This window comes from Staurois parvus, unplaced genomic scaffold (genome assembly GCF_062004578.1).
Source record: "Staurois parvus isolate SC_StPar_1 unplaced genomic scaffold, SC_StPar_1.0 ptg001452l, whole genome shotgun sequence".
Lineage (NCBI taxonomy): Eukaryota > Metazoa > Chordata > Amphibia > Anura > Ranidae > Staurois > Staurois parvus.
In genome coordinates this window covers 310,413-331,570 of record NW_028319248.1, presented here as the reverse complement: position 1 = coordinate 331,570, position 21,158 = coordinate 310,413, and the positions used below count along the sequence as shown (strand labels likewise).

General features: G+C 46.1%; 1 protein-coding gene across 4 annotated transcripts in view; it reads right to left on the bottom strand.

Moving 5' to 3' along the window:
* Positions 1–215: 215 nt before the first annotated feature.
* GTF2H1 (general transcription factor IIH subunit 1) overlaps positions 216–21,158 on the bottom strand; it is a 56,059-nt gene continuing 35,116 nt past the window's right edge. For 2 of the 4 annotated variants that reach the window (XM_089662286.1, XM_089662287.1), the window contains exons 9-15: positions 18,669–18,756; positions 16,462–16,550; positions 13,141–13,258; positions 10,216–10,306; positions 7,126–7,241; positions 3,054–3,146; positions 216–681 (exon numbers count right to left, since the gene is read on the bottom strand). In XM_089662286.1, coding sequence (XP_089518412.1) covers positions 595–681; positions 3,054–3,146; positions 7,126–7,241; positions 10,216–10,306; positions 13,141–13,258; positions 16,462–16,550; positions 18,669–18,756 — 682 coding nt within the window. In that variant the 3' untranslated portion in view covers positions 216–594. Of the gene's footprint in view, positions 682–3,053; positions 3,147–7,125; positions 7,274–10,215; positions 10,307–13,140; positions 13,259–16,461; positions 16,551–18,668; positions 18,757–21,158 lie in introns of all 4 variants that reach the window. The other 2 variants (XR_016308354.1, XR_016308355.1) reach the window with 2 other exon arrangements.

Here is a 21,158-nt window from a genome sequence, read left to right as displayed (position 1 = left end):
AAATAAAGTTTTGCATTAAAAAAAAAAAAAAAAAAAAAAAAAAAGGGGCGCCTAGTAAAACCTGTACAAACTAAACTTTGAATTCCAGGTGAACTCAAAGGCCATCTATACCCTGTGCCACAAATATATAAATGAAATATACAGAAGATCATATTTTTCTCAAGTTTTTTTTTTTTTTTTTTTTTTTTCTGTTGAATCCACAAAACGTAACGTGATAAGAATTCCAAGCAGCTTTTATTTATTTATTTTTTTTTTTTTCACCAGGAAAAAAAAAAAGGGAGGAATTAGAGCAGTTCCTGAGGGATCGCAGAAACGGTACATCTCACGCCATTCTCTCCCCCCCCCCCCCCCCTTTTGGCCATCGTGTATACAGTTTTGGTTCCGACGTGAGTTTTTCGAATTTTTTCGCAGTTGCTCCCGCGGCCCGAGCTCAATGCCGAGGATCTGACGATGCTTCTCGCCAACGCACACGTCCCTCTTGTGTGCGTCGCGTCTTGCCGGGCTTCGAAAAGGTTTTTGTTTTTCGCTCTGTTGCCCATCGCGGATTGCGAGTTTTGCGTGTTTTTATAGATTTGAAGCGCCGGAGAGGGGAGCTCACGTTTTCCGATGCGAACGGCGAGATTGCCAGATCTGAAATTTGTTGTAGGCGGTCTGCAGCATCTCCTCCAGGTGGCTTGTGAGCTGCAATAGAAACAACAGAGCTCAGTGCTGGAAGGTGCATGGGCCATCGTCAGCCGGATTTTGTTCCATCCAGGCCACGGCGATTTTAACCACTCAGCCCGAAAAAGGTGACAGATGCGGATGTGAAAACAACATTACCGGCTTCTTCCTCATGCGCCCCCCCCCCCCCGCTGACCAGCGCTGTGATTGGACATTTTGCGATTTTGTCAATGATTTATGTCGAAAGCAGGGAGAAAGAACAGCCAGATCTCTTAGTAAAAGCAGCACTTGTTGGGTACACAGTTAACCCTTTGTCATCTCCCAGTCGGTGCCTGCACCAGATTGCCCGCCGCACTATCACAGTCCAGTATAATCGTCATTAGTACAGTGTAGAGCATTATTATCTGATCACTGTATTAATGTCATCTCCCAATCAGTGCCAGCGCCAGATTGCCCGCCGCACTATCACAGTCTAGTAGAACGTCAATAGTACAGTATAGAGCATTATTATCTGATCACTGTATTAATGTCACCTCCCAACCGGCGCCTGCACCAGATTGCCCACCGCGCTATCACAGTCCAGTATAAACGTCATTAGTACAGTGTAGAGCATTATTATCTGATCACTGTATTAATATGACCTCCCAATCGGTGCCTGCACCAGATTGCCCACCGCACTATCACAGTCCAGTATAACCTCATTAGTACAGTGTAGAGCATTATTATCTGATCACTGTATTAATGTCATCTCCCAACCGGTGCCTGCACCAGATTGCCCACCGCACTATCACAGTCCAGTATAAACATCATTAGTACAGTGTAGAGCATTATTATCTGATCACTGTATTAATATGACCTCCCAATCGGTGCCTGCACCAGATTGCCCGCCTCACTATCACAGTCCAGTATAAACGTCATTAGTACAATGTAGAGCATTATTATCTGATCATTGTATTAATGTCATCTCCCAATCGGTGCCAGCACCAGATTGCCCTCCGCATTATCACAGTCCAGTATAACGTGATTAGTACAGTGTAGAGCATTATTATCTGATCACTGTATTGATGTCACCTCCCAAACAGTGCCTGCACCAGATTGCCAGCCGCACTATCACAGTCCAGTATAAACGTCATTAGTACAGTGTAGAGCATTATTATCTGATCACTGTATTAATGTCATCTCCCAACCGGTGCCTGCACCAGATTGCCCGCCGCACTATCACAGTCCAGTATAAACGTCATTAGTACAGTGTAGAGCATTATTATCTGATCACTGTATTAATGTCATCTCCCAATCGGTGCCTGCACCAGATTGCCCTCTGCATTATCACAGTCCAGTATAACGTCATTAGTACAGTGTAGAGCATTATTATCTGATCACTGTATTAATGTCACCTCCCAACTGGTGCCTGCACCAGATTGCCCGCCGCACTATCGCAGTCCAGTATAAACATTATTAGTACAGTGTAGAGCATTATTATCTGATCACTGTATTAATGTCACCTCCCAACCAGTGCCTGCACCAGATTGCCTGCCGCATTATCACAGTCCAGTATAACGTCATTAGTACAGTGTAGAGCATTATTATCTGATCACTGTATTAATGTCACCTCCCAACCGGTGCTTGCACCAGATTGCCCGCCACGTTATCACAGTCCAGTATAAATGTCATTAGTACAGTGTAGAGCTTTGTTATCTGATCACTGTATTAATGTCACTTCCCAAGCTGTGCCTAAACCAGATTGCCTGCAGCACTATCACAGTCCAGTATAACCTCACCAATACAGCGTAGAGCATTATTATCTAGTCGCTGTATTAATGTCACCTCCCAACTGGTGCCTGCACCAGATTGCCCGCCGCACTATCACAGTCCAGTATAACGTCAATGACCACCGCCATTACCAGTATAGCATCGTAGCTGCGTAAATTGCATAAAGGCTGTAAAAGCAATCATTTCCCCTTCTCTCTGGCTGCATTCTTGCAGCCACTGAGAAATACTGTGTGAGCTGCGATTGGTCACAGCTTGTCACATGGTACAAGCCTGTTGTGAATGGCCCTGTACCATGTGATCTCTGTGATCATTCACAGATTTCACACGTAGTAAGCAAAGATGTCAGAAGTGACATCTTGTTTACTACTATTCATGTGATTACTGATTGGCCAATCAGTGATCACATCAATTGGGACCTCACACAGAGGTCCCGTACAGCGATCTTTGTTTGGAGGACACAGCGGGCACCGATCGTGGTGCAGCGCATTCCCAGGGAGCGTGCACAGGCAATGGATGCGGGGGGGGCACTTAGAAACGTCCAGCCGCATCCGCAGCGCTCCCGTCTGGCCGTTTATCAACATGGACCAGACAGGAAGAAGTTAAAAGACTTTGAAATATCTTACATTTGTGCTCAAGTATTGCTTCTTGATTTTCTCCTGGAATGGACATAATTTAGTAACCTGAAACCTTTCCAAGTTACTCTTCATTTTAATGACCTGCAAAAGAAAATACAGAAAAGTTTACATAAATGACTTTTGTTTATTGAGAGAAGAAGAACAGCCACAGCCTTGAATATAACAAAACTGCTGAACCATCACAGCTACATCTTTCCATCCTTTCCCATAACCTGTTACTGAAAACATGGAGGAGGTGCCATACATTACATGACTACCCTGTAGTCGCACACATGCTAAACCAGGGCTTGAAATTTCCACTCACCTGCTCGCCAATGGCGAGTGGAAATTATGGTGGGGGCGAGTGTGTCCCCCAGGGCCGTCTTGCTGAGCAGGCTCGGAGCTCAGGCCGGATCTGTCATTGGCACTGGGAGCCGTCAGACTGCTCAATAGCTGAGCGCAGTGAAAGCAAAGGAAGGAGTGTGTGCTGTGCTCTCTGCCTCCCCCTAGAGTGCAATACCCGGATCTGTGAGTGAACAACGAAGTACTGCAACTTTTTAAGGGGTGTGGGGGGGTGGTGTGTGTGTGTACGTGTACATGTGTGTGTGTATCCATGTACAATTGTACATGTGTCTGTGTGTATGTACATGTGTGTATCTGTACATGTGTCTGCGTGTATGTACATGTATGTGCAGGGGCGAACTGACAACTCATGGGGCCCCCGGGCAATAGGGGATCATGGGGCCAGTGTCCTTGCCCACACTCAAAAAGGCCTATATAAAAAAAAAAAAAAAAAAAAGGTACCAGGGGCATTTCATGGGGCCCCCTACTGACCCCGGGCAGTGCTCAAGTGCTCAAATGGTCAGTCCGCCCCTGTGTATGTGTGTGTGTACATGTGTCTGTGTATGTATGTACAATTGTACATGTGTCTGTGTGTGTATCTCTACATGTGTCTGCGTGTATGTATATGTATGTGTGTGTGTGTACGTGTGTGTGTGTGTGTGTACGTACATGTGTCTGTGTGTACATGTGTCTGTATGTACGGGTCTGTGTGTATGTACATGTGTCTGTGCTTGTGTATGTACATGTATCTGTGTGTATGCGTGTCTGTACGTGCCTGTGTTTGTATACATGGATGTGGATGTGTGTGTATGTACATTTCTGTGTGTGTGTACAGGTGTCTTGGTTGGTTGGTGGTGTTGGTAACTCTAAGGTCTGGCTAGTAGTTCAGGACTTGAAATTTTAGGCCCTGTGCTAAACGATTTCTGGTCGCCATGCGGGTGACCAGTAGAGACGGATGGAAAATTGTCGGCCACACATCGGCTGCATCTGCTCATATGCAGCCGTGTTTGGGTATTCTGACAGGCGCGGGCAGCGGCCGTGTCTGTGCACCTGCTATGTCCCATAGGGCATGAATAGACAGCACAGTGGCTCAGTGGTTAGCACTTCTGCCTAGCAACAGTAAAGTTGTCGGTTCAAATCCCAACCATGGCACTACCTGCCTGGAGTTTGCATGTTCTTCTTGTGACTGCGTGCGTTTCCTCCGGGTGCTCCGGTTTCCTCCCACACTCCAAAGACATGCTGGTAGGTGAATTAGATCCTGTCTAAATTGTCCCTAGTATGTGTATGTATGAATGTGAGTTAGGGACCTTAGATTGTACGCCCCTTGAGAGCTAGGGACTGATGTGAATATACAATATATATATATATATATATATATATATATATATATATATAAATAAAACGCTGTGCTCCGGTTTCCTCCAACCAGGGGCGGACTGACCATTTGGAAACTCGGGCCCTGCCTGAGGGCATGGGGTCAGTAGGGGACCCCTTGAGATGCCCCTGGTACCTTTTTCAAAGGCTTTTTTGAGTTTGGGCAAGTACACAGGGGCCCCATGATCCCCTATTGCCCGGGGGCCCCATGATCCTCTACTGGCCGGGGGGCCCCATGAGTTCTCAGTCCGCCCCTGCCTCTAACACTCCAAAAAACATGCTGGTAGGCTAATGGACTCCTGTCTAAATTGGCCCCAGCGCAGATCTATGGGTCAGGTATAATTAGCGCTTCTTCCATGCAGCACTGTCCTCGGTTCAGATCCTGGCCAGAACACTATCCGCACAGAGTTTAGATGTTCTGTCTGTGTTTGCATGAGTTTCCTCCCGGGTACTCCGGTTTCCTCCGGCACTCCAAAGATGCGATGATGGTGGATTAATTGGTTCCTGTCTAAATTGGCCCTAGTATGTGTGTATGCATGCATGCAGAATAGGGACCTTTGATTGTAAGCTCCTTAACCCCCAGTTTGCATCTAAGCGGGTGGTGCCGCTGTGGATACGCATGAAAATCCATGCAGCTGCACCACCCACACAGAGAATTGCGGACCCGCGGGCGGGTGATATTAGTTCTAATGGCACGCCGTCGCACGGGGAAACACAACCGTACTGAGAACCTCGGCTGCGTTTTACAAAGTAGTGCAGGGACTTCTTTCCCTGCGTGTCACGGGGCACGGGAGTCCATTCAAATGAATGAGCTCTCATGCCCAAGCAAAAGGCGGCCCGCATGGCCACATAGGTGTGAACCAGGGGAAGGCACGGACTGATGTGAATGTATAATAAATATGTAATAATATTTATTATTATTATACAGGATTTATAGCTCTAACAGTTTGCGCAGCGCTGTACAATATAAGGGAGACAGTACAGCAACAATACATTTCAGTGCAGAAGGAATAGGAGGGCCCGGCTCGTGGAGCTGACAATCTAAAAGAAGGGGGAGGGGGAGGGGATACAAAAGGTGATAGCTGCGGGCAATGATCTGGTGGAGGTGACTCAAGTACAATTCTTAGGTGGAGGTGGGGTAGGCTTCCCTGAAGAAGTGCGTTTTCAAAGATCGCCTAAAGTCAGACAGGGTGAGGGCTGACCGGACATACTGTGGTAGGGAGTTCCAGAGGATGAGAGAGGCTCTGGAGAAGACTTGTGTGTGAGCTGGTGGTCTGTATACAGTGCCTGGGCTCCTAGTTCTCCTCCGATTAAGAAGTCTCCTCACTCAGTACATCACCTGGAGGCCATCGAGTGATCACTGAGCAGGCCTCCTTTTTTTGGGTCTCCCTGTGAGCTTACACCATCCACAGAGCGGGGCCGCCAACATTGGCAGCGGATGTCGGAGAGTGAGGGATACCAGGCCTGACCAGACCCTGAAGGGATCTCCAGTACTCTGAGATTGATCTCTCTAAATGCGCAGATTGATTGCGTATCTGGTGAGTGCGCAATCTTTATACTGAGATTGATCACCATCCTACTTGGATCAGATTACTGGATCCTGAAGATCGTCATGATCTCCCACGCACCTTATTATTGGACTTTTATTTGGCACGTTGCACATTATCAGTCACTGTATAGTGACACATTCGATCACGGTCTATCACTTTATTTATCGATGTGCCAATATCATATCAAGTTTACTCATCTCTTAGCTGGTTTTATCTGAGGTGTTTACATGCAATAATGATATATTTCTTATGCCATTTTTAAGTTATTTATACTTATTCATTGGATTTTGATATTTTTGGGTTTCACCCGTTTTATTATAGTATATTATTACAGCTGGATATTTTAGCGCTACACCCTGCTGTCTATTATACAAAAGGTGATAGCTGCGGGGGATGATCTGGTGGAGGTGATTCAAGTACAGTTCTTAGGTGGAGGTGGGGTAGGCTTCCCTGAAGAAATGAGTTTTCAAAGATCGCCTAAAGGCAGACAGGGTGGGGGCTGACCGGACATGTTGTGGTAGGGAGTTCTAGAGGATGGGAGAGGCTCTGGAGAAGTCCTGGAGGCGAGCGTGGGAGGAGCTGATGAGGGTGCTAGAGAGGAGGATATCATGGGAGGAGCGGAGCGGGCGATATCTGTGGATGAGGATTATATATAATAAACTGACGATGCTATAGGATTACCTGTAATAAATAAAATGAATGCACGGGGATACACGGAACACCTGTGTACAACGCCTGTGTGAATGAGGCCTAAAGGACACTCAATTCTGCTCCGCCATCAGCTTTTCCCAACACAGAAGCTCGGTATCTCTTACCTTTTCCTCTAGAAAAAGCGTATTGACAGGGAAGCAGGACCAGAAATGGCGCAGCAGCTCGCCCACCGCCACGTATAAATGCTTGAGTTCAGACTGGATGTCGTTTGGCACCATCTCTGTAAGGGACAGACACACGTCATTGCAGAGCCTGATGGAAAACAAAGTAATATGCTTTGTATCCTACGGAGCAAACACACAAGTCTAATATATGGGATGAAGGGCGCGTCCCCTCTTCTGAAAATCATAAATAAGTATTGGAGTTCACGGAGAGCGTTAGAGACCTTACAAGGTGCCACGGACTGCGTTGATTCACAGAAAAGAGTTCCAACATAGCGAAGGTCAAAGCTTTTATTTTTTTATGTGTGGATAGAAGACTGACAGCAATGTCCCCCCGCTGGGGAGATTCACCCTCTCCATCTGTCCTGGTGGCCATCGTCACTGAGACCAACAGAGATGAGAAATGACAAATTTTACAGTTGTCACCAGAGCAAGAACATGTGGAAAATGTCTAATTGGGACAACTGTACCAGTGACAACTAAATTAGAATTTTTATTATTTTGTTTTTGTATTGGTCTGTTAGCGTGTGTGTGTGCGCATGTGTCTGCGTGTGTGTGCGAATTATTCTTTTTTTCTTTGTAATGGTCTGTTAGCACGCGTGTATGTGTGTGTGTTGGTGTGCTATAAAAAGGTCAATTGTACCTCTGCTAAAAATTAAATTACGTCGAATGCAAAACATGTATGGGTAGAAAGGGTTCAAAACCCAGGTTTCTTTGCAGTGTCCACTGGAGAGATTTTCCTTCACTTCCTGTGCTGGAGGCACAACCGGATGTGAGAAGAGAGGCTTTTTTTATCTGTTACTTTTTTTTTTTTTTTTTTTTTTTTTAATAAAAGCTGCCTTCCCTGTCAGCATGCTGCAGAAACTACTCTCCCTCTTTGTGCAGAAGCAGTGATCTCTCTGGAGAGGTCCTGCAGAGTCTGACCTATATCACTGAAATCGGCAAAGCTCATGCTCCCTGTTGATTGTAAAGCTCAATCTCCGATTCAGTAGTGGGTGAGACAGACCTCTGCAGAGACCACTACGTCCACACAGAGCAATCGTCCTCTACAGCAGAGGATCAAAGTGTTACTAAACCCCGGACCCCGCATTCACTATATCTGGTCTCCCTGGACCCTGCATTCACTATATCCCCTCTCCCCGGACCCCGCATTCACTATATCCGCTCTCCCCGGACCCTGCATTCACTATATCCGCTCTCCCCGGACCCCGCATTCACTATATCCGCTCTCCCCGGACCCCGCATTCACTATATCCGCTCTCCCCGGACCCCGCATTCACTATATCTGATCTCCCCAGACCCTGCATTCACTATATCCGGTCTCCCCGGACCCTGCATTCACTATATCCGCTCTCCCCGGACCCCGCATTCACTATATCCGCTCTCCCCGGACCCTGCAATCACTATATCCGCTCTCCCCGGACCCCGCATTCACTATATCCGCTCTCCCCGGACCCCGCATTCACTATATCCGCTCTCCCCGGACCCCGCATTTACTATATCCGCTCTCCCCGGACTCTGCATTCACTATATCCGGTCTCCCCGGACCCTGCATTCACTATATCCGGTCTCCCCGGACCCTGCATTCACTATAGCTGCTCTCCCCGGACCCTGCATTCACTCTATCCGCTCTCCCCGGACCCCGCATTCACTATATCCGCTCTCCCCGGACTCTGCATTCACTATATCCGCTCTCCCCGGACCCTGCATTCACTATATCCAGTCTCCCAGGACCCCGCATTCACTATATCCGCTCTCCCCGGACCCCGCATTCACTATATCCACTCTCCCCGGACCCCGCATTCACTCTATACGCTCTCCCTGGACCCCGCATTCACTATATCCGCTCTCCCCGGACCCTGCATTCACTCTATCCGCTCTCCCCGGACCCCGCATTCACTATATCCGCTCTCCCCGGACCCTGCATTCACTATATCTGATCTCCCCAGACCCTGCATTCACTATATCCGGTCTCCCCGGACCCTGCATTCACTATATCCGCTCTCCCCGGACCCCGCATTCACTATATCCGCTCTCCCCGGACCCTGCATTCACTATATCCGGTCTCTTCGGACCCTGCATTCACTATATCCGGTCTCTTCGGACCCTGCATTCACTATAGCTGCTCTCCCCGGACCCTGCATTCACTCTATCCGGTCTCCCCGGACCCTGCATTCACTATAGCTGCTCTCCCCGGACCCTGCATTCACTATATCCTCTCTCCCCGGACTCTGCATTCACTATATCCGCTCTCCCCGGACCCTGCATTCACTATATCCAGTCTCCCAGGACCCCGCATTCACTATATCCAGTCTCCCCGGACCCCGAATTCACTATATCCAGTCTCCCCGGACCCCGCATTCACTATATCCGCTCTCCCTGGACCCCGCATTCACTATATCTGGTCTCCCCAGACCCTGCATTCACTATATCCAGTCTCCCCGGACCCCGCATTCACTATATCCGCTCTCCCCGGACCCTGCATTCATATATCCGCTCTCCCCGGACCCCGAATTCACTATCCGGTCTCCCCGGACCCCGCATTCACTCTATCCGCTCTCCCCGGACCCTGCATTCACTATATCCGCTCTCCCCGGACCCTGCATTCACTATATCTGGTCTCTCACAGTACACACAACATGGAGATGCAATTATTGTAGTAAATATAAACTGCTAAATACCTTTTCTCATCAGCAGTTTATAGCAGTCTTGTGACCAGGGACGTGGATAAGGGGGTACCACCACTCCTCCTGTATGGGGCCCAGGATATCAGGAGGTCAAAGCAGCTGGGTGAATCAGATGTGGGCAGGGAGGGTAATCAGCATAATGGGGGGGGGGGGGGTGTTGCTGGAACCGATCCCCTCTATGGTTCTCTCTGCAGCAGCTAAAAGCGGACTTCTTCTCCTCTCCCTCCTGCTGGCTTTCAGCTGATTTTACTGTTGTGGGTTTAGTAACACTTTACAATACACTGCATTTTTAATGAGTTTAAAGTAGTACAGACATTTCAGTGACTAGAAGAGAAAGTCGACTCACGGTTTATGGCTTGCTGGGCCCCTCCCTGCATCAGGGCCCCACCTGGTGAGAGAGCCGATATGGTGCTACTAGCAGCCGAGCTTGAAAGAACCTGCATCATGAGAGATAGGAATTAGATATTTCTTACAGGCATTAATACAGCACTTTACATACTATACAGTCACATCGGTCCCTGACCCTCAAGGGGCGTACAATCTAAGGTCCCTGACCCTCAAGGGGTGTACAATCTAAGGTCCCTGACCCTCAAGGGGTGTACAATCTAAGGTCCCTAACCCTCAAGGGGCGTACAATCTAAGGTCCCTAACCCTCAAGGGGTGTACAATCTAAGGTCCCTGACCCTCAAGGGGCGTACAATCTAAGGTCCCTAACCCTCAAGGGGCGTACAATCTAAGGTCCCTGACCCTCAAGGGGCGTACAATCTAAGGTCCCTATCCCTCAAGGGGTGTACAATCTAAGGACCCTAACCCTCAAGGGGTGTACAATCTAAGGTCCCTAACCCTCAAGGGGTGTACAATCTAAGGTCCCTAACTCACATTCATACATACACATACTAGGGCCAATTTAGACAGGAGCCAATTAACCTACCGGCATGTCTTTGGAGTGTGGGAGGAAACCGGAGTACCTGAGGAAACCCACCCAAACACACAACATGCAAGCCACATGCAGATGGTCTCCTGGCCAGGATTTGAACCAAAGACAGAGTGCTGGAAGGAAGAAGTGCTAACCACTGAGACAATATTAGGAATCACATTTTCCAGTTGCTGCTCACATGACATTCTCTTACCCCGAGCAGGCTATGTATAGGAGACAATGATCTAATCTGGCAGCAAACCTGCCTGTTTTGCAGGCCATAGACGGGGCGTTTATCGGCCGAATTTTCGTCCGCATGAAAAATTGGCCGACATTCACGCCGTTGGTGAGGCCAGCCCGTCGGCTATTTTTCGCGGATCTTCACATTTATTTTTATCGGTCATGCTGGAAAATCCACGAAAAACGACATTGGTGGCAGCATCGGCAACGGGGCTGACCGATTTTCCTTCCTTTCTATGGCCTGCCTTTGTAGAACAGGAAGTGCTGCAGGCAATGGTTGTTCTATAAAAACAATGGCAGTTGTCTGAGAAATGCTGTCCAGTCAACTTGCTTAACTCGAGCAGACTCAGGCGAATACATTCACACTTGTGCTTCACTTCCATTATATCTCATGACTTTGGAATTTCAGGATCTGTATAAATTCCCTCTGGGGGGTCTTCTGTATATCAGAGATGAACAATATTGATCCCTGTTTACCCCTTCATGCTGGCGCCTCCTGGCCCTTTAAGAGTTTCAGAAGCCGGGAGACGGGACGGGCGGGTATTAGGGATCATGTGACCACTGTGATCCGTCATCATGGCGGTCACATGATCGGGAAAGGTCCCAATCGAAAGAGCAGACCGGGACCTTTCCGTGAGTACCGGACGTGTGTGCTGGGAGCGCGCAGGGTGCTCGCTCTCAGCACATATGTTTTTTGTTAATAGAACGCAAATGTGCGAGCGCTTGGCGTCTAGGCCCAGATGCCGGGAGGCTGCACATTTGTGTGCGGCTGTCGTGAAGAGGTTAAAAAGAGACCCTGCCTCCACGCTAAAAGTTAAAGAGGTTGTGAAGGCTGAAGGTTTTTTTTTACCATCATACATTCATTCACAGATATCACACGTAGTAAGCAATGATGTCAGAAGTGACATCTTCCTTACCCCCTTGTGTCCGGAGGAGCGCGCACAATCCAAAATGGCGGGCACCGTTTGTGAACGGCAACCCGCCCCTGAACTGCCACCGTCCGCCCGTTTATATACAGCGACGGGAAGTGGTTAACAACTTCCAGTCCGGACACTTTCACCCCCTTCCTGCCCAGGCCAATTTTCAGCTTTCAGTTCTATCACACTTTGTATGACAATTGCGCGGTCATGCAACACTGTACCCATACGAATATTTTAGCTTTTTTTTGAGACAGATAAAGCTTTATTTTGGTACTATTTATTCACCACTGGGATTTTTATTTTTTTTGCTATGTAAATGAAAAAGTCCAAAAATTTTGAAAAAAGTGTTTTTCTTATAAAATTTTGCAAATAAATAGTATTTCAAATCTTGACCAAAATTTATTCCGTTATCTTTTAGTAAAAAAAATAAATAATCCAAATTAGTTTATAACCAAAAATTATAATTTTTAAACTTTTTTTTTACATTTTGGTTTTTCTTTTTTTATATTATTTATGTTTATTTTTTTACATACTGTCACCCTAGCAGTACAGTGCCACCATGGTGACACTGTACTACTTGTGGGGGGTGATGAAGATTTTTTTTTTTTTTTCACACTGATTGCTTTTACACCCTTAAAAGGCTGTAAAAGCAATCATTCCTCTCTGGCTGCATTCTTGCAGCCATTGCGAAATGCAGTGTGAGCTGTGATTGGTCACAGCTTGTCACATGGTACAAGGCTGTTGTGAATAGCCCTGTACCATGTGACCTCTGTGATCATTCACAGATTTCACACGTAGTAAGCAATGATGTCAGAAGTGACATCTTGCTTACTACTTTGCATGTGATCACTGATTGGTCAATTAGTGATCACATGATCGGGACCTCGCACAGAGGTCCCGTCCGACGATCAGTGTCCCACTGTGTCCGGAGGACACAGCGAGCACCGGATTGCGGTGCTGTGCGCTCGCAGGGAGCGCACACAAGCAGGGTCAGGGAGGCCGTTTATCAACGTCCACCTGCCCCTGCACTGCCACCGTCCGTCCGTTTATATACAGCGGCCGGACAGGAAGTGGTTAATAAATGGTTTATGGGAAGGAATTTACAATAGCTGATATTTTGCACCTTTGAGGTTACACCGTGTTATCCCTCCCAGTTATCTATACATGTTCTGCCTACAATATGCTCCGCCCCTACCTGAGTTAGCCCTGGTACGTAGTTGTCCATCTGTTGTGTAATACTGTTCAGAGAATTAATAATATCCTGACTGGTTGCATATTGCTGGGAGTGGACTGGGGTCGGACCATGGCAATACCTGAAAATAGGAAACAAAAATGGAAAGTAAACACCCACCACAATGTATCGAGAGCAATATTTCCATGGGTTTACCCATCCACCCAGTACTTGTATATGTGAATTAATGCTGTCGTGATCTATGGTACCCCAGGGGTCCATTTTCCATATGGTTCTGTTTAACCCCTTGACGCCGACGTAACACAAATATACTGCCTCGCAGATCTGGGCCTTTTTCCCTGAGGCCGCTTATTTGCGTACCTGTCTTTGTGCTGGGAGTGCGCCGCACAAAGACCGCGGTGTCACCGAGAGCCCCGGGTCCCATTCTAACGATCGGGACCCGGGACTCATATGATCACTATGATAGGTTCATTCTCTCCAGGTCTAACTCATCCTCTTACTCGAGATGCTGTAACTATTATGGAGCGCTAAGGGGGACTGCTGCACCCAGAACTCAGTTGGAAGACGCCAGGAATCCAGAGAACTACCAACCCTTGGAGCACGCCACTAATGGATGACTATCTTGTTGAGGCTGAGAGTATGAAGTACTGCCTGTGGAGGAGAGATTTCTTGTACTGATGTAGCCCCAGTGAATGGTCAAAGGTTACCACTAGCAACCACGGTTAACCTCCCTAGCGGTCTGATTATGTCAGTATTTCTGTGCTCAAAGCGGTACTTTTTTTGCATGGAAATAGGTCTTTTTTTATTATAGGCCTGTCATTTTTAGGAATAACTCACTGAAATCTGTCTGAACAAGAGTCTAGTAAACATCCCGGGTATGATACAATTTGAAACACGAAATCATAAATTATAATATAAGAAATAATCTTCAGGGAAGCCTGCCCCGCCCTCAGCTAATTACTGAATTCCTCCACTCTTCCTACCACTCCATCCCCCACAGTTGTTTCCTCCTGTACCACTATCCCCTCCCTCCTAGATTGTAAGCTCCAAGGAGCAGGGCCCTCAAACCCCTCGTGTATTGTATTGTTACTGCACTGTCCCGTGTATTGTCTCCCATTATAATGTAAAGCGCTGAGCAAACTATTGGCGCTATATAAATCCTGTATAATAATAAAAAATAATAATATAATAATAAATTTAATTCAATAATATAATCAAACCAAAAACACTGAAATGTGAAATAGAGCGCCAAGTTCGCACATCGCTGAGTAAAGTCGTAAAATCGTCACGAGGAAGTCACAAGGTACTATCCTCTCCCTATCCCCTCCCTCCTAGATTGTAAGCTCCAAGGAGCAGGGCTCTCGAACCCCTCGTGTATTGTATTGTTACTGTACTGTCCCGTGTATTGTCTCCCATTATAATGTAAAGCGCTGATCAAACTATTGGCGCTATATCAATCCTGTATAATAATAATAATGATAAAAAATAATATAATAATACATTTAATTCAATGCTATAATCAAACCAAAAACACTGAAATTTGAAATAGAGCTCCCAGTTCGCACATCACTAAGTCGCGAAATCGGCACGAAGAAATTACGAGGTATAGTGACGTAACGCGTAGGTATGCCGTGACGCACATCTTGCGTTGGACGCCATCTTGGAACACCCTGAAAACCCCATGCAGTACACCCAAGCATGAGGATGTAAATGTGTTTTCTCTTTGCCAAAACGTGAGTGGGCATTTATTTAGGTTATTAAAGGAGATTTAATTACAAAATTACTACACTATGGAGGATCTCTTTTTTTCTCACCATGGGTATTGGTGAGAATAATATTTAGCAGACACACCTTTCCTGAGAGGCCTGGAGTATCTGATATAATACCTGGGAGAGGGACTACAGGTGAAACACTACCAGCCAGGATTGGAGTAGGATCTAGGAGTGATCCTGAAAGCGAAGTGGCCCATTGGGTCTCCTAAAGGAGGTGAGGAGGCAATATAGCCACTGTGGATAAAGTGTCTGACACTTTCACGGATATCATCACCACCTTGCATGATTTTTTGTTGTTTGAAGCACCTATACATATTTATGGCATTTTTAAAGATTTATATACGTGTGTTTTATATGTGATTTGTTGTGTGGTCACATTGGCACGTATCACCTTTGTATTGTATCCCCTGTGTAATAGGGGTCTATGTCCTAACATTATAGGTTGCAGTATTATTTACATTTGTGTTGTTGGATTTCACTGTTGTCAGGTCACTTGTGTGAACACAGATCACATTGCTTTGGGCACTATATGCACTTATATTTATTATTTACGGTCACACAGTTTATTATTCATTTATTTTAGCACAGTGGTTTATATCATTTTGATATATATTTAGGGTAGCGCTGCACTAGTTTTGAGTATTATTCTTTTTATCACTGTTAAGGTGATATATTTTTCAGGCATTATTATTTTATTATTATTATACAGTATTATTATTATATTATTATACAGTATTTATAAAGCGCCAATAGTTCGCTCAGCGCTGTACATTACAAAGGGGGACAGAACATGTGACAGAACAATACCAATACAATGCAAAACATGAGGGGATCGAGGGCCCTGCTCTTTCCAGCTTACAATCTAGGACACAGTATTTATATAGCGCCAATAGTTCGCTCAGCGCTGTACATTATAATGGGAGACAATACACGATACATTACAACAACAATACAATGCGATACACGAGGGGATCGAGGGCCCTGCCCCTGGGAGCTTACAATCTAGGAGGGAGGGGATGGTGGTACAGGAAGAGATAGTTGTGGGGGATGGAGTGGTAGGAAGAGTGGAGGAGGTCGGCAAGTTAGCAGGGGGTGGGGTAGGCTTCCCTGAAGAGATGGGTTTTCAGGGTGCGCCTAAAGGAGAGGAGAGTAGGTGATAGTCTGATGGATTGGGGTAGGGAGTTCCAGAGGATGGGTGACACCCTGGAGAAGTCCTGGAGGCGGGCATGGGAGGAGGAGACCAGGGAACTAGAGAGAAGGAGGTCTTGTGAGGAGCGGAGTGTGCGTGTTGGGTGGTACTTGGATATTAGGTCGGTGATGTAGTTCGGGGCAGTATGGTGGACAGCTTTGTACGTCAGTGTTAGGATTTTGAATTTTATCCGTTGGGCAATCGGAAGCCAGTGGAGGGATTGGCAGAGGGGGGTGGCGGATACGGCATTACTTCCTTTAAGCGCAGGAGGACTCTGTATATACATTTCACTTTTAGAACACTTGTCCCAGAAAGCAGGCAACCAACTCAAAACATGACCCATGAATGTGATGTGATAATTACCTATCGGATTTCTTAAGATTAAGTGCTATTGGCTTCAAACCATTACTTTCTCCCAGATCTTCATAGTCTATGGCCTCCTGCAGCTTCACCTACAAAATAAAAGCGGTCAGTAATGTGCAATGAAGATTTGACCTGAGATGGCAATATAACCGGCCATATTCTATCAGATAAACACTGCAGCAATTATTACAATCATTTTTCATTGTGTTGACCACTATTAGGGCTCATGTACACTGCAGCTGAAAAACTCACGTTTAGGAGCTGTTCTGCGTTTTGTTCAGCAGCCCCTGAACTCTCCCTAATGTTCTCCTATGTGTCCGTGTACACATCGTCGTTTACAGTCGTTTACAGGCATTTGAGTTTACAGCCGTTTTTTTGAACGCAGCAGTCGATTTTATCGGCATTTCAAATGCAAAATGCTTGTAAACGCAGCTAAACGAGGCAAATCGCATTTATAAGCGTTTGTTTTTAAACTTTTTTAACTCTTCCAGTTCTTGATGCTGTCCAGAGCCTTTTTTCATCATGAAAATGCATGCAAAGTGTTTTCAAGGTACTCAGATGGACAAAACGACGAACACAGGATGTTCCTACCAAGCTTGTCACACATTGTAATGACCAATTCACACCTCAGACCTCTCCCACCCTTGGAAACAAAAGATATGTTAATGACCATTCACACCTCAAATTCCTCATGAAGACCCCCTGCCAGGTGACCTTAATGACTCCCTCCACCAGACACCTTTCCCACCCTTGGAAACAAAAGATATGTTAAGGACCATTCACACCTCAGACCTTTCCCCCCTTGGAAACAAAAGATATGTTATGGACCATTCACACCTCAAATTCCTCATGAAGACCCCCTTTCAGGTGACCTTAATGACTCCCTCCACCAGACACCTTTCCCACCCTTGGAGACAAAAGAAATGCTAATGAGCAACTCACACCTAAGATAATCTCAACACATACTGCTGTCTCTGCTTCTACTCTCTGTATTTCTGTGAAACAGTCTGAAATAGTTAATAATTTACCATTTTTCAGTGCATTCTGGGCATTTGGGAGGTTCTCCTGTGCTTATCTTTAAAAAATGCTTCTAAACACAAACACACACATAAACGTGTTATGCAAACGCGGCTAAAAAGACGTTTTTTAACCTATGTTTTCCAGCAGTCAGTTTCCATCATTCAGAAGTGTCCCGTGTACATGGGGCCTTAACCAAAAGGGAACTCTTACCAGGTCCTATGGACACAGAGGACTGGACACTCATCAGGCTCTTTGTACTGACCAAACAATATACAGTTGTGCTCAAAAGTTTGCACCCCCTGGCAGAAATTGTGAAATTTTGGCATTGATATTGAAAATCTGACTGATCTGCCAAAAATGCTCTTTTATTGAGGGATGATGATCATATGAAGCCATTTATTATCAAATAGTTGTTTGGCTCCTATTTAAATCATAATGATAACAGAAATCACCCAAATGGCCCGGATCAGAAATCTCCACCCCCCCCCCCCCCGGATCAGAAGTCTCCTCCCCCTGGAATGTTTGGCCTTGGTACAGACACACAAGGTGACACACACGGGTTAAAATGCCAATTAGAGGTTAATGTCCCACATCTGTGGCTTTTTAAATTGCAATTAGTGTCAGTATATAGTCAATGCGTGTGTTAGCTGTTACGTGGAAGTATTGAATAGGCTAGATACTGAGCCATGGGGATCAGAAAAGAACTGTCAAAAGTCCTGCGTAACAAGGTAATGGAACTTTATAAAGATGGAAAAGGACATAAAAAGATGTTCATATGCCAATCAGTACTGTTAAATCACCTATTAAGAAGTGGAAAGTTTGGGGATCTCTTGATACCAAGCCAAGGTCAGGTAGACCAAGAAAAGATTGGAGCTGTCACGGACATAAGAATTGTCCAGGATAAATGGCTTCATATGATCATCATCCTTCAATAAAAGATCATTTTTTGGCATGATCAGTCATATTTTCAATATCAATGCCAAAATGTCACAATTACTGCCAGGGTATGCAAACATTTGAGCACAACTGTATTTCTCATGGCTGATATGCAATGCAGACACAACTAGTCCATCCCATGCAATGTGCTGCAGATCAGCAGTGAATGCTAATATGAGGTTGTGATTCATTTCTCAGTGAAGATAGTGAAACCTTTGGGCAGCAGCTGCTGCTATTATAACAATTCATACCTTCTTTACAGGGGGCTGAAAGAAATCGGAGTCCCGAGAATTGCCGTCTGTGCTACTCGTCTCACTGCATTGATCATTTTGTGCTTCTCTGCAAAGACATCAAAGCACATTGTTATACACACAGGAGATACAATCAGTTCATAGTATACCTGCTGTTTAGTGTGCCTGCCTCCTTCAGAAGGTCACATGACCAAACGCCAGAGCAAGAGGGGACCTGCAGATGTGTAAGGGTAGTATTTCAGCCCTTCAGTTACTCTAGCTATCCATTCTGGAGAGACTTAAAGTGCAACTGTAACAAACAATGCCCCTACCTACCCGCGTGCGGTCTTCTCCAGCACTGTAAATGGAGCCGTGCATGCGCAGCTCAGCTTCCAGTGCCGGGCCAGTCTCTCTGTGCCAGAAAGATGGCCTCCTGCGCATGTGCGAACGTTATGAGTGAGACATCTACACTTCATGGTTATGAACATGCGGTGAAGATCACAAGTCACACACATATATATATATATATATATATTTTTTTTTAATTTATTTATTTTTTATTTATTTAAAAAACATTTTTTCACATTTTTGGATTTTTTTGACCCTCTTTGGAATTTTCTATTACTCTATTTTGGGACAGTTACACGAGTTGTCATTATATTCATGTTTTTTTATTATTTACTTCACATGTTTATTATTGGTTGAATCTGAACCACTGCACCACCTGCCTGGAGTTTGTATGTTCTCCCAGTGCCTGCGTGGGTTTCCTCCGGGTACTCCGATTTCCTCCCACACTCCAAAGACATGCTGGTAGGTGAATTGGCTCCTGTCTAAATTGTCCCTAGTATGTGTATGTATGAATGTGAGTTAGGGACCTTAGATTGTACACCCCTTGAGGGTTAGGGACTGATGTGAATGTACAATATATATGTAAAGTGCTGCGCAAACTGACAGCGCTATATAAGTACCTGAAATACATAAATTACTATACGGAGGGGTTACAATAACTTTTTTGGTCTAAGCACACTTAGCCGCCCACAGCCAAATCACCCTGAATGCACCCGATCTTGTCTGATCTCGGAAGCCAAGCAGGGTCGGACCTGGTTAGTACCTGGATGGGAGATCGCCTGGGAATCAGTCAGGCATGGAGGGACAGCCTCAGTGTCCTCAGATGCTCATGTTTGGTCAAGCCAAATCAGGACAGAATAGTCAATGGAAGGAATATGGTCTATTTGGCAAATTACAGTTGTACCCTCAACATCAGCGAAATATGATGTTATAGACTTCACCTCCGCAACATCTCCCAAGATACGTCCGTTCTTAACCCCTTGGCGCTGGCACCTCAAAGCCCTTTAAAGGTTTCAGAAGCCGGGAGGCGGGGCGGGGTTTAGGGTCATGTGACCACCGTGACACGCCGTTACATGATTGGGAAAGGTCCTGATTGAAAGAGATCAGGAACTTTCCGTGAGTACTGGACATGTGTGCTGGGAGCGCACAGGGCGTGCGCTCTCAGCACATATGTTTTTTTTAATAGAATGCAAATGTGTGGCCGCTCGGGGTCTAGGCCCAGATGCTGGGAGGCAGCACATTTGCGTTCGGCAGGCGTGAAGAGGTTAATCTCGGAAACTACTAAGCAACATCCCTCCCCGGTTATCTCTCGCCTTGACTATTGTAACTCCCTCCTCATTGGCCGACCTCATCGCAGGCTATCCCCTCTTCAGTCTGTCGTGAATGCTGCTGCCAGACTCATCCACCTTACTAACCGTTCTGTATCTGCCACCCCTCTCTTCCAATCCCTCCACTGGCCTCCACTCAGTGTCCTCCACCCCTCTCTGCCAATCCCTCCACTGGCCTCCACCCCTCTCTGCCAATCCCTCCACTGGCCTCCACTCAGTGTCCTCCACCCCTCTCTGCCAATCCCTCCACTGGCCTCCACCCCTCTCTGCCAATCCCTCCACCGGCTTCCCATTGCCCAACAGATAAAATTCAAAACATTAATAACATAAAGCCATTTATAACTCTGCCCCAAATTACATCACCAATCTTGTCTCCAAATATCACCCAAACCGTACTCTCTGCTCCTCGCATGACCTCCTGCTCTCTAGCTCCCTTGTCTCCTCCTCCCATGCTCATCTCCAGGACTTCTCCAGAGCTTCCACCATCCTCTGGAACTCTCTACTCCAATTTATCAGACTGTTGCCTACTCTGCTCACTTTTAGGCGATCTCTGAAAACCTATCTCTTCAGGGAAACCTATCCTGCCCTCCGCTAATAATGGAATCTTCTACTCCTCCTACCAATTCATCCCCCACAGTTACTACCTTTTGTACCACTAGCCCCTCCCTCCTAGATTGTAAGCTCCCAGGATCAGGGCCCTCCTAACCCTCTTGTATTGAACTGTATTGTTGCTGTATTGTCTCCTGTTATATTGTAAAGCGCCGAGCAAACTGTTGGCGCCATATAAATCCTGTATAGCAATAAAAAAATTAATAATATGATGGAGGTCTACTTC